Source organism: Orcinus orca, chromosome 4 (genome assembly GCF_937001465.1).
Source record: "Orcinus orca chromosome 4, mOrcOrc1.1, whole genome shotgun sequence".
NCBI classification, from domain to species: domain Eukaryota; kingdom Metazoa; phylum Chordata; class Mammalia; order Artiodactyla; family Delphinidae; genus Orcinus; species Orcinus orca.
This window is the reverse complement of record NC_064562.1, coordinates 107,506,071-107,518,260: the sequence shown is the minus strand read 5'-3', so window position 1 is coordinate 107,518,260 and position 12,190 is coordinate 107,506,071. Positions and strand designations below refer to the sequence as shown.

Here is a 12,190-nt window from a genome sequence, read left to right as displayed (position 1 = left end):
ATACTGCATTCTCTAAGACTAAATTTACCAGTGTTAGGAAAAACTAAAATAGACACAGTCTAGAGTTATTCTAGAGCACCAGAAGAGGAGCACCTACCACTGAAAAGAGAATCATAGAATGTTAATGCTAAGCTTAAGCATTAGCTTAATGCTAAGATTTCTTTAAGAAATCTTAAAGAGAATATATTTTTTAACAACATTATTTTCATGAAATTAAAGATAAAGCAGTGGCTTCAAGTCACACTCTTACAAACTAGGACAGTGGAGCATCAGAGAGGATGGGTCAGAATTTGAACAGAAACAAGAGAGGAGGGCTGGGGGTAGGAAATGAGGAGAAGACACAGCAGTCTGGGCAAGAACATGTAGGCTAGATGTTTGAAAGAAACCACCAGTGGTACTATCCATACCGTTCTTTCTCCTGGGAAAATAAGAAAAGCACTAGCTTGCTTCCCCCTGGGAAGTAGCTCCTGTGTCAGGAAAGTATCCTCAAGCCGTCTCTGATGCACCTAGTGCTCTTATCATCTAAAGATCAACACATTTACCTTATGTCTGGGTAAAGAGCTGTAACATTACTTTTTGGAGAAATGAAAAAAAGTCTCTTCTTACTAATTCCTTAATTCGGAACAATTTTACGGCACAATTTATAATCACATCTAAACATGTCACTAAACTCTTGGCTGAACAGATCCTTTCCTGTTTACAGAAAGCAGGAGGGCCCAGGGTTTGCGAGGTGGTAGAGAAGGAAGTGAGTAGCATGAGAGGAAACAAGGTGAAGAAAATTAGTCCAGAAACTCTGAAATAAATTACACTTTTGCGGAGTTTTGACACTGTTTATCTTGAACCATATGCAAACAAATAGAGGTTTGTGCAGAGAGATTTTCCCATGAGCAGTCATGCGGGTACAACACTTTCCATAAACATACCTTTGCATACTACAAAATCTACCCACTGATGAAAATATTATTTACTTCGATTTTCATTGTCCTTTCAAATGAGTAGTGTTTTCACAAAATACCTTCCTTCTCAGAAATATTTGAACTGAGATATGATGGCATTCAGGAAACTTTTAGGGACGACTTTGGTCCTATGAGAGCTGAATATTCTTAATGGTTTAGTGCCAGTAAGGGCTTAGATTTCTGTTAAGAATCAGAAGAAGCATATAACCATGAGCAACGTTAAAGACGGGTAAAATTAGAAAAGTTTCCAGCAGCGTCTCAACTTCTAGTGGTATACAAAAAGTAATCTGTCTTTCAGTACTTGTAAGACAAGATTTGCTTGAGTGCTTTCTGGCAAACTAGGGCTTCCCCTTTGTGTATAGTATGCATGATTTAAAAGAAGCTGTGTCAGCACTGATTTATACATTGACAGCTAAGGATAATAAGATATGGGCAAACATACAGCTCACCCTTTTACAGATTAACCTGGAGACTGCATTAGGCAAATTTGATAGCATTAAATGATTTTGCCAATTTGTCTGGAAACGATTTCTCTTTTGTAGTGTGTCAAGGGTAACACTTCATGCCATTGTGCTAATTTAAATGGCTTTGATAAATTGTTCAAGAGGTTAGAGAATAGTAGTGTAGATATATATTTAGCACTTTAAAAATAAAAAACGGCTATTAACTTAATTGTTAAATGAATTTAATCTGTAAAAATCAAAAGTGCTCAAGAATGTTAAGTGTTTTCTTGGAACTGCAGCAACCATATTACATCATGAGTCTTTAAAAAGTCTTCTTAGAAAATAAAATTATACCTCTGCATACTTCCTAATAAGCAGAAATGCTTTCAGCTGTTACAGTAGCATGAGTGGTAGCTGTTGTTTGGGGAAAGCCTTAGTTTATACAAGCAATAAAATTGTATCTTCTCAAGGGCTCACGTTTTTTATATTGCACATCTTAGTACGCACCATTTGCACGGCATCAAGGTAGCCTCTTATATGATTATGTCCTCCAGAGACCTTCTTAAAAATGAGATGTATATTTCATGAGACATTCTCTATGTAAATAATTTCTAAAGTAAGGACTTTGAAAAGGCCCCTCTGAAAGTCACTGGTTTAAATCACTTCACCTTTATTCAGTCGTCTTGTGAGAGAAACAGCTATTGCAACATTTCCCTTAAAAACCGACCTCAGATTTGAATTAGCCCTTTTGGTGAATTCTGCACTTGAAACAAGGACAAGATTCATTTGTATTAGGATCATAGTCTTACCCTGTACATGTACCTCCCTTCCCAACGCATGCAGAGCTGACAGCTCACCTGACTATTTCATTAAACATTTTGTTTCTATCTCAAGTGAAGCATTAAAATACTTTTTCTTTACAGGAATAATAATATTGCTAAGCATCAAGCTACTAGATTTAAATAAAAACTGCTTATTTGTTAAACAAAAAGGAGAGTGCTGTGGGATTTAGTACTTAGTTGTCCATTTCAACCAAGTAAATTTCTTAGTATGAAGAAGGACATTTTAATTCCCCAGACAAGCGGCAGGAAAAAGCAAATAAGTTTTTTTCAATCTTTGAATTTTAGCAAATGAGTACTTAAACTTCTGGAGAACATTCATTTATTTGAATTCTGTATTATTTAGAATGAGCTGATACAGCTTTTAAATGTTTGACTGTAGAGATGTGTGATGTTTTAACAGTCTTGCTGCTATATGTGTTTCATAGTGTTTGGGGCCGAAATTAGCAGCTTTGAGAAAAGCAAATTTTTAAAAATTTCTTAATACTTTTAAAAAACTTGTTTTCTGGAGAGTGGTGTAATTTGGGAAGTTCCTTAACTGAAAAGTCTAATATTTACAGTGCCAAGAAGTCGCATTTAATGATAACAATGCTTGCATATAGTGAAGCTTAATATAAAACAACTGGTAGCTTTGTAAGGTGTATGTCTAGTTGGGAATAGCAAGGAGATAGGTGGGACGTCATTTCTCTTTCCTGATTTGGAGTTCTTGAAAGAAAACTGCTTTTAAAAGAAGAAAACCTAAAAGTATTCTTGCTCTTTCTTGCCAAGGATAGTGAAATTAACATGCAGCTGGGTGTCTCTGATAAATGGATTCTGTTAGGTCACTGAGGGGGTGCATGTGACATTAAGTGATTTACAGTCCTTTACCTTAATGAAATTGTTTCAGCAAGATGATGCTGAAAGCTCTTAATGGATAGCTTTTCTTGATGTAATGAAATTGCATTCCTATGGCATTTAATATAAGGTGCAGTTATTATTTACTGGAGCTTTCCAAGGGCTGCTATTTGCACACACAGTTCAGAACAAAAAGAGGTTTCAGTGACGGCACCGACGCCAGAATGGCTTGTGACATTCTTAAGCAGATGAGTGTATTTGTGAGAGCATTTCAGTTAGTGCAGCCAAGGCTTCAGAGACCCTTCAGGAGACTCCCTTTCACCTAACCCTGCTAGTGTCCAATCTCTTACATATATTCTTCTAATCTGTTTAACAGGCAACTGGATTACAACCAGATCAGCTGTATTGAAGATGGGGCATTTAGGGCTCTCCGGGACCTGGAGGTGCTGTAAGTACCGCTTATTTCTTACTCTTTTAACGGGAGCTTTGTGTCTGGGGAGTGCTAAGGTGGATGCTTATCTGTTAGCTTGAAACCTTGTGTCAAAATGGTTTCCCAAAGAGAGCCCTTAAATAACTCACAGCGAATACAGAGAAGAGTTGAAATGTGTGTGTGCAAAACCTTGCATAGCATATCTATATGCTTAGGTAAAATTGTCTGATTTAGAAACGACACTCAAATGTTCACACGTATTGTCTTTTAAGTGTTTCTCCTTATGATAAAATAGTCTCATACACAGGATTTGTGAGAATTCCCAGAATTGCTATATATTAAGATAACATCAGTTGCATAGGAAACATTACAACAAAAAATAAATCTTAATAGCTGATATGTTGGTATGTTTTAGTTGCTGTGCAATGGAAAGACATTTTCTCATTTTAAAATGTCATTTTAACTAGATAACTTACCATCTCTGTAAGGTTACTTTGAAATGTACTGTCTAAATTTAATAAGCCGCCCACTAGGTCCATTTTAAAGTCTTCACTACTGACTTTGTAAAGCACTACACACAGATTTGAATTATAATTGACATTTTCTGTCTTTCCTTGCTGGACAGACATGGCTGACAAAATTGGTTAGAGGTAACTGAGTAATCTCTACAGACCTTTGACACTGTAAAATAATTTTAATGGCATTGTTAATTATAATGAAAAATAATTTTAATGAAAACTAGAGTTACTCAAGCTGCTTAAGCCACCTGTACATTTCTGAAAAATTTCCCCAAAGAGTCACCTTTCTAACTTTTTAAGTATACTTACTGATTTCTCCCCCCAATAAAATATATTTCTATGCTATAATTCTCCCCTGACTCAGTTTGTTCAGAAATATGAAACTGAATTAAATGTGAAGAGGTTTTGAATTTTCAGTCCATGTGTTAAATGTTATCCAGAAATCCTCCTGAGAAAAAGATCCCATTGCTTTATAAATTGAGTTTGAAGAGCAGAATGTAATTCTGAAAAAAGTTGATTGTTTCAACTAGAATGGCTTATTTTTCCAATATTTTCTATATGATTTTGGTTTTATTTGCAAGTAAATGAATCGAATTTCTCCGTGTGTCATGTGCTGCTAAGTTATTAATTATTTTTAAAGAATTATGTAAGAATGAGTTGATTGAGGTAAATTGCTCTGAGAGTATATACTGTTCTCTAACCACTTGAGAGATCACCTTTGTTTCTGTTGATAACAATCTAACTTATTCTAAAGGAAAAAAAAGTCAAAGTGCTTGTTGTACACATTGTAGTTGTAAGGCCACTTTTAAAATTGTGTTCCAGAGCCATTTTTAATATAGGAAGCTCACTAATGCTATTTCAGAGTGAGAATAATTGCGATACAAGTATGATTTCATGATAGCGGTCTGACGTCAAAACCATAGTCAATGTCACTAAACTTTATATGTGAGGAGACTACCACAAGTGTTACTTAGTTGAACAGAGCAGAATAAGTCAAAGAATTTGTTATTAAGTCAGTGCACCTAACTGAGAATATGAATGATACCAAACATTTAATGAAAAATTTGCTAAATGTTTTGAATGAATTAAATCCCATAAAGTACTTTATTATTAAGTAAAAGAACTTAAATACTTATTAGCTATAGAATAACTAATATATGTTTAATATACTGAGGAGGTATTGAGTGCTCCATATATATTGAGAGAGAGAGAGAGAGGAAGAGAGAGAAAGTTCCTGCTATGTGTCAAGCTCTGTGCTAGGCATTGAAAACACTTTACCCACAAATACAATAACTATTCATTTGCTTTTTTAGTTCTAAACTAGTATCATTGTTTTTAGAAGCAGGAAGTTCAAGAAAACACAGTCACCTCCTATATTTTGTCAGGTTAGCAACATATCTAAAAGGTGACTTTTGCCAAGACCCACTATCATGAAACACACCAAAGTGTGATAAACATCTCGTGGTTCATGGAATGAAAATCAAAATCTAAAATGTTGGGAACTCTTTTGAGGACCTTAATAGATAGGTCTCAAAGAGTATCTAATGGACAGAGTTTGTTTGCTAAAGAAAAGAATTAAAATTAGCACAATACAAGAAAATGTGAATTTTTTCCAAATAATTTTAATATTTTATATTAAATATAAAGTCAAGCAGACATTCTTTTAATATATATTAATCTTTTAATGCTCATAATTTATGCAGCCATTAGAGAAATTAATTAATGAAGAATTTAAGGCTAAATTGGCTAGAACGCTGGAAAGACTGACTTTGTTAAGCCATAATCTCTTGTCAAGTAGATCAAAGGTTTACCCATTATAAATGTCTGGTCTGGGGCTTTTTTAATATAGAGTTACCATTTTTTATATAGAGTTGCAGAAAGAAATTTACCTGTTTTGCTTATTTTTATCATCCATGACTCTTTAAGATATATCTTTTTATTATGAGGAAATAATGAAAGAGCATTAATTTGCACATCACCTTAAATTTTGGATTTCTAATGTTTTGGATATTTTAAAATTTTGATTCTGTGAATCATGTGTGAATATATGAGTATACTGAGGCCAAACAGGAGAAGATGGGGGTAATCATACTGAACCATTGATGGAAATTTGTTAGATTAAAATATATATTAAGGGAGAGAATGAATAAAGTTCAAGAAGGAAAAGCCAAGGTAGATGAAAGCAAGGAGGCAGTTTATCGCTTGCATGTAAAACGAACTGACTTTTTGTGGAATTCTCATTGATAGGGTTTAGAATTAACTTTATTTTCTTAATAAGAAGATGATGTCTCAAACATAGCATTGGAAACTAAATGTAGATAAATATTTTCTTTTTCTTTGGACACTAGATTCAGAAATGAAATACATTGCTTGAGTTGCCAGTTTTATATGGTTTGTTTTTCTTTTCTATAGAAGGGACATAATTGAATTGAATTGAAACATAGTGGTTCAAATCCATTCAATATCAGACTTTCTGCCAAATCCTATGCTTAGCACTAGGGAATAAGAAAGAATAAATCAAGATCTAAGTCCAAGAGGGCCTACATGATTACCAAGGCTAACATTTCTTATTTACACACCAGGATGTCCTTTGTACAAGAACATATTCTCATTACATAGAGAAAATCTTGAGGTTGAACATAGAAATAGACTTCCATGCAGGAAAAAGTGTTCACAAATAAAGAAGTACAGCATATAACTTCACATTGTTTCATAATAGGAATTGATCATGGCCATAACACATACATGTCATCATACCTAATCAAAAATTATATTTATTGTTAATTTCAAAATAACTTAATTTCATTGGTTCCACATATTGTTCAGTTACCAGGTATTAATATCAATATTGCTTTGCCAGCATCAATACTGAATAAAAATAATGAGATAATTTATTTTTTTAGTTGCGTTAAACAAATTAACATTTTGAGAAAAGTCTTCAAATTGATAGCCACTGGCTTCAGCATGCAATGATAGCTCTTTTGTGTGGAATTATAAGAAAATATAGTTCAAAATTAATGCATGTCTGCCTAGTGTGAATTGCTTAAAAGAAAAGTTGTCCCCCAAATCACATTTCAGTATGCTGTATACTCTGAAGATTTAAGCCATATAAAATCAGCATAAATTTTGAGGGTAGGAAAAGGGGTCATTTAAAGCAAATCCCTTTGAGAAGTGAAACCTTTTAGTTCAGACATCAGGATATATTTTAATGGTGCTTGAAAAAAAGTCTCATTTCACTCGAGTACAGGAAAATACTAGAGGCTTTCAGATAACATGAGCCGACCAATTCAGTGCTTTATAGATCCTTCATTCAGTGGGTTTTTTTCTATATGACTTAGTTCAGATCATTTGCATTAGTTCTTATATCATTCAATACATTGCTAAACTGGATAGTAAAGAGAGTCAGTGCATGTTCTAGATCTGTAGCTGTCGTGCCCTGCTTTACCGAGAAGTTTAAGTAAATCCCTCTACCCCTGAACACCCCATATCCCACCATTGATAACCATAGCCACCGGCTGGCCTAAAGTGGCCTCAATGTATCTTGCTTAGCCCAAACAGACGTGGCCCGTGGACTCTGAAATATTTGAGTTAGTTGCCAGTATTTAAAAATTAGGAAGATTGATCTAAAAACTTCCGTTTTTAGTTTCTCTTGAGAAAATCAGATTGTTTGGCAGCTCTCCATTACAGCAGAGCAGCAGTCCATCAGAGCTGAATATTAGTTGCTACAACAGAGAATATCATCACTATCACCAAGGTCCTCTTTGTCCCCAGGGATCGGTCTGCTCTTCCCCGTCTCTCTTCCCCATTTTATTTCTTTACAAGCAGCCTGCTTCTCTCATGTATGTTTCCTGCATGGCCTCTGTAGGCAAGTGAATGTGCAACCTCTAATTCAAACCCTTCTTGAATATCAAACATCATCCACCTGTACCAAGATCCATCTTTCCTGCCTTCTTCAGCAACTGCCCTGTTTAGTCATCACCCTACTGTATCTTCTGTATACTGGAATCATTTGTCATCTCCACACTCTGCTCACCCATTCCTGGGATAACGGTCTTTTTCACTGTCTTGTCACAATCAGACTTCTCCAAATGGAAACAAAAAGATATCTCTCTTCTAAATCTTACTAACTCTAAGTTTTTGTATAATTCATCTCTGCAGTTGGGCTGTATGCTATTTTAGGACAAGATTTATGCCTGACTTATTTTTAGAAATTCCATGTTACCATAAAAATAAGAGCAATTCAGGACATATTTGATGAATGAATGAGTAGTAGTTGTAGTAGAAATAGTAGTAATAACACAACTAACAATGCTTGTGTTAGAGGGAAATTAGGAAAAATTTGAACCAAGTGAGAAGTATACTTATTTTCACCGTATCTCCCTTGACCACCCATCTTCTTGACCCTAGCTTCAAGAAACCATGATCACTACACAGCACTAAACAAAGAACAGGATATGTGGCTGCAACTAAAAACCGCTAGAATATATTAAGCTTTTACTATATTGCTACAGCATGTCACTTCTTTCCTACCCAATGCAAGTACCAAATATAGGTATTGTTCTTCCTACTCAAATTTCAACAGCGGCTGCTGTCCACAGTAAAGAACAATTAACAGGACTCTGTTCCAGGACCTGAAAGTACTGATTCTGTGCCATTGCTATGAGATTTCAATTGGAGAATTCAAATGGGTTCATTTACTCGTGGACACTAATTATACATAATACCCTTAAAGGAAATATAATTGTTTAATTTTTCCAACTGTGACTATCTCACGTTCATTTCTTAACCAGCATCGTAAATCGACATGTATGTACACAGTGCATAAAGCTACATGGTCAAAGATACTATGACTCAAGTCACAAATTAGTAATAAATATTTGATGAATGCATAGTAATATGCTAAAGTATGAAATTTATTTATCGTCTTGTGTATAATACAGTTCATTCTTGATGCCATCTTTACCAGGTAATCGTTCTGCATAAACATAATCACAAGAGGTTTTTTCTGTGTTAACATATGGAGTGATCAATAAATTTTCATATCTAAAATTTCTAACCTTTTTTTATTCTACAGCACTCTCAACAATAACAACATTACTAGACTTTCTGTGGCAAGTTTCAACCATATGCCTAAACTTAGGACTTTGTAAGTAGCCACAATATATATATAAAGTCAATTTAATCAATTAATGATTCCCCTTAAGTACTGTTTTTAGTAAGTAAAGAATATGACCACTAGATCATCATGGGGTAGACAAGGGAAACACCACTTTTTTAAAAGTTCTGGATATGATATTTGAATAAATGAACTATTATTCTGAAAACTTGAAAGCTTCCTTTTAAATGATGTGTGTTATGGGAAGTTTGGGGGAGGGAGAAAAACATTTACTTTGAGCTATTGTGGAGATCACATTTCATTAAGAAATGGAAGACTCCTTGATTGGCTGTCAGAAATGATAAATGGTAAATCTTTATGATTTTATTACTGTATGGCAAGCAATCCTAATAAGGCTAAACTGGCTCTCCAGCATTCTTTGTGACGTAAAATTATAGCATCACAGTTTAGTGCTTCTGTAATCAAGGTTGTGTCAGCATTTATATTTTAAAATATCTTTTCAGGAGGTACAGATGGACATTAAAATATTTTAGATGGATAAAAATGATTCTCTAATAAAAGTGTTTGATACAGCTATTTTTTTCTCTTAGAGAAAAATTAATCCTCAAAGCCCAGGGTGGGGTATTTAGTTAAAGCATTTTCAGTGATAAATAGCATTTGAACTGGGTTTCAGAATCACCTTGACCTAAAAATATATATTATATACAACATGTGAGAAATGGTGAGAAACAAAACCAAGCATTGGACTTTTTGAAAAAATATGCGTTTTTAAGTAGAGTAAATATATTTTGATAGGGTTTTCAAAATATTTTTGTTTTACAATAATTTATAACTGAAAACATTACATTTATTTTCTCTCTTTAATCAAAAATCAGTTGAATTGCCACTTTTTAATGAATTAGATAATACCAATACTAATGTCATTTTTTCCTCACTAAAACTGAGCTCTTCATGGGATATAATTTCCTTGGAATATAATTTAGCAAAATAAAATCATTCTAAAAGTAAGCAGGCATAACTAAGTTTTGTTTTCTTGGGGCTATCAGATTGAGACTAACTGGCAAAATGAAGAGCCCAGTTCACTCAAACTATATTTAATGAAGTTGGTTTCTCATTAGTTTTAGCTAAGTTTTTAAAAACAAATTAAATAGTATAGTGAGTACAGTGAGTCTTATTTTCTTGTGGAAATCCACTACAGTTTGTCTTACTAATCAGGTTTTTAAATTTTTATATTCTTTTCTCATTTCAAATGTGTGCACATCTAATTGAATCATCGTAATGTACTTGGTTTCAATGGAAATATTTAGAGAGCAATGATGTGGAATGTGCCTTGTGGCTTCCAAAAGATGCCACTTTGACCTCCAAGCAAACTTCACCAGAGGTCACCCAGCCTTCCCAAAATGTGCCTTTCTGTCCTGTGGCATGCTGTCTAGTTTGGATGCAAGACAGTCTATTCCATACCTCCAGGCTCAAGGAGAATGTAAAACAGTCATCTGACTTTAAATTCCCTTGCTTTGGTTGTTTCATTATTCTGTATTATCATTGCTACTTAAAAATTCCATTTTTATGGTCCAATTAGCTTTCTGGACTGGGTTCCATGTTTTAATATCCATTACTGTTATTGGGTTATAATCGAGCACATCAGCTAAAAAGGGCTAAAATGGTATTACCATGGCATAGATGATTCTGGGAATGATGCTTTGATTTATAGCTTTGGCTGTCCTTTTCTTTAGTTTGAAAAAACATAAAAGCCAGTTTGAAGTCATTTACCTAATTTAGTGGATACATTTGTCTGATATTTTATTAATGGAGAAGTGCTATTTACCACTTGGAAGGGATCCATGATCTGGTGTGGACCCCTGCCAGCGTAGAGGGGGCTGGCATAATTACTTCACTCCCAGCCATTTATGTCTTTTAATTTCAGTTCCTGCTCTTTGAGGCTATGTCCCCAAGAGCCAAAAGCAGCTAATCCCTTTTACTGCGATTAAACAAAAAGAAGGAAATCAGAATAGGGATGTGAAAAGAAGTGGTTTATATTGAATTATTATTCTGTCGGGTTCAGCAAAAAATGAAAGTGACCTGCTAAAAAAGTTTTGCCAGCAGTTGCCACAGAGACTAATAATGACAAGACTAACTGGTATTTCAAACTGGGAGCCACAACTTTTCTTAACATGCCTCCTACCCCTGCCTGAGCCCAGACCTCCCCATTCCTCCACCCCACCCCCACTGGCTGCCAGTATGTTGGGACTGCAGAGCAATTTGCCTTGGACTTCTTTGTGTCTCTTTGTCCCTTTGAATAGACGCAGGCAAAAGATTTTCATGGTCATGTTCAAGCTTCTGTATACTTGCTTAGCTCAGAGGTAGATGAAGAGGGACTTGAGTCTGTGGTTATAAACCAGTTTAATTTTTAGGAAAATAATTAGATTGGCATTTATTAAGCTTTAACCTATTTATAGGTAGAGACGAAGTTACATGTTATTATGAATGAATTTTCCAAGTTTTGAAATGACTCTTTTCTGTTTTCTTGCTTTAAACTTCTTGGCTCTCATTTAGTCGACTCCATTCGAACAACCTGTATTGTGACTGCCACCTGGCCTGGCTCTCGGACTGGCTACGCCAAAGGCCTCGGGTGGGCCTCTACACTCAGTGTATGGGGCCATCCCACCTAAGGGGCCATAACGTAGCTGAGGTTCAAAAACGAGAATTTGTCTGCAGTGGTAAGGGAGAAAGAACCTTTCTGTTTTCATATTCCCGTATGCTATGATGTAAGGAACTGTGTAAGGTGCATGCTTCAGAGGTTTCACTGTTCCTCACTAATGTGCAGTTATGCACTAATCACTCTGTGGAAATCCTCTGTGTTAGGGATGATGTCATAGGCTCTAAGACATTCGTGCATGGTTGGCAATTACTGATTACTTTCACCTAAGTTATGATGAAGGATTTTTCGGTTTTCAGTCCAAGGGAAAGATAAGAAATTCCTAAATTACAGTTCTGTTTGCTACTCATGATTTTACCTTTAAGTAAGAATTTATTTCTATTTTGATGTTAACAATT

At 34.9% G+C, this 12,190-nt stretch overlaps 1 protein-coding gene across 2 annotated transcripts in view; it reads left to right on the top strand.

The window, feature by feature from the left end:
- SLIT2 (slit guidance ligand 2) overlaps window positions 1-12,190 on the top strand; it is a 386,109-nt gene that overhangs the window by 251,238 nt on the left and 122,681 nt on the right. For both annotated transcript variants that reach the window (XM_012531743.3, XM_012531741.3), the window contains exons 6-8: window positions 3,449-3,520; window positions 9,095-9,166; window positions 11,690-11,853. In XM_012531743.3, the coding sequence (XP_012387197.1) occupies window positions 3,449-3,520; window positions 9,095-9,166; window positions 11,690-11,853 (308 nt within the window). The remainder of the gene's footprint in view (window positions 1-3,448; window positions 3,521-9,094; window positions 9,167-11,689; window positions 11,854-12,190) is intronic.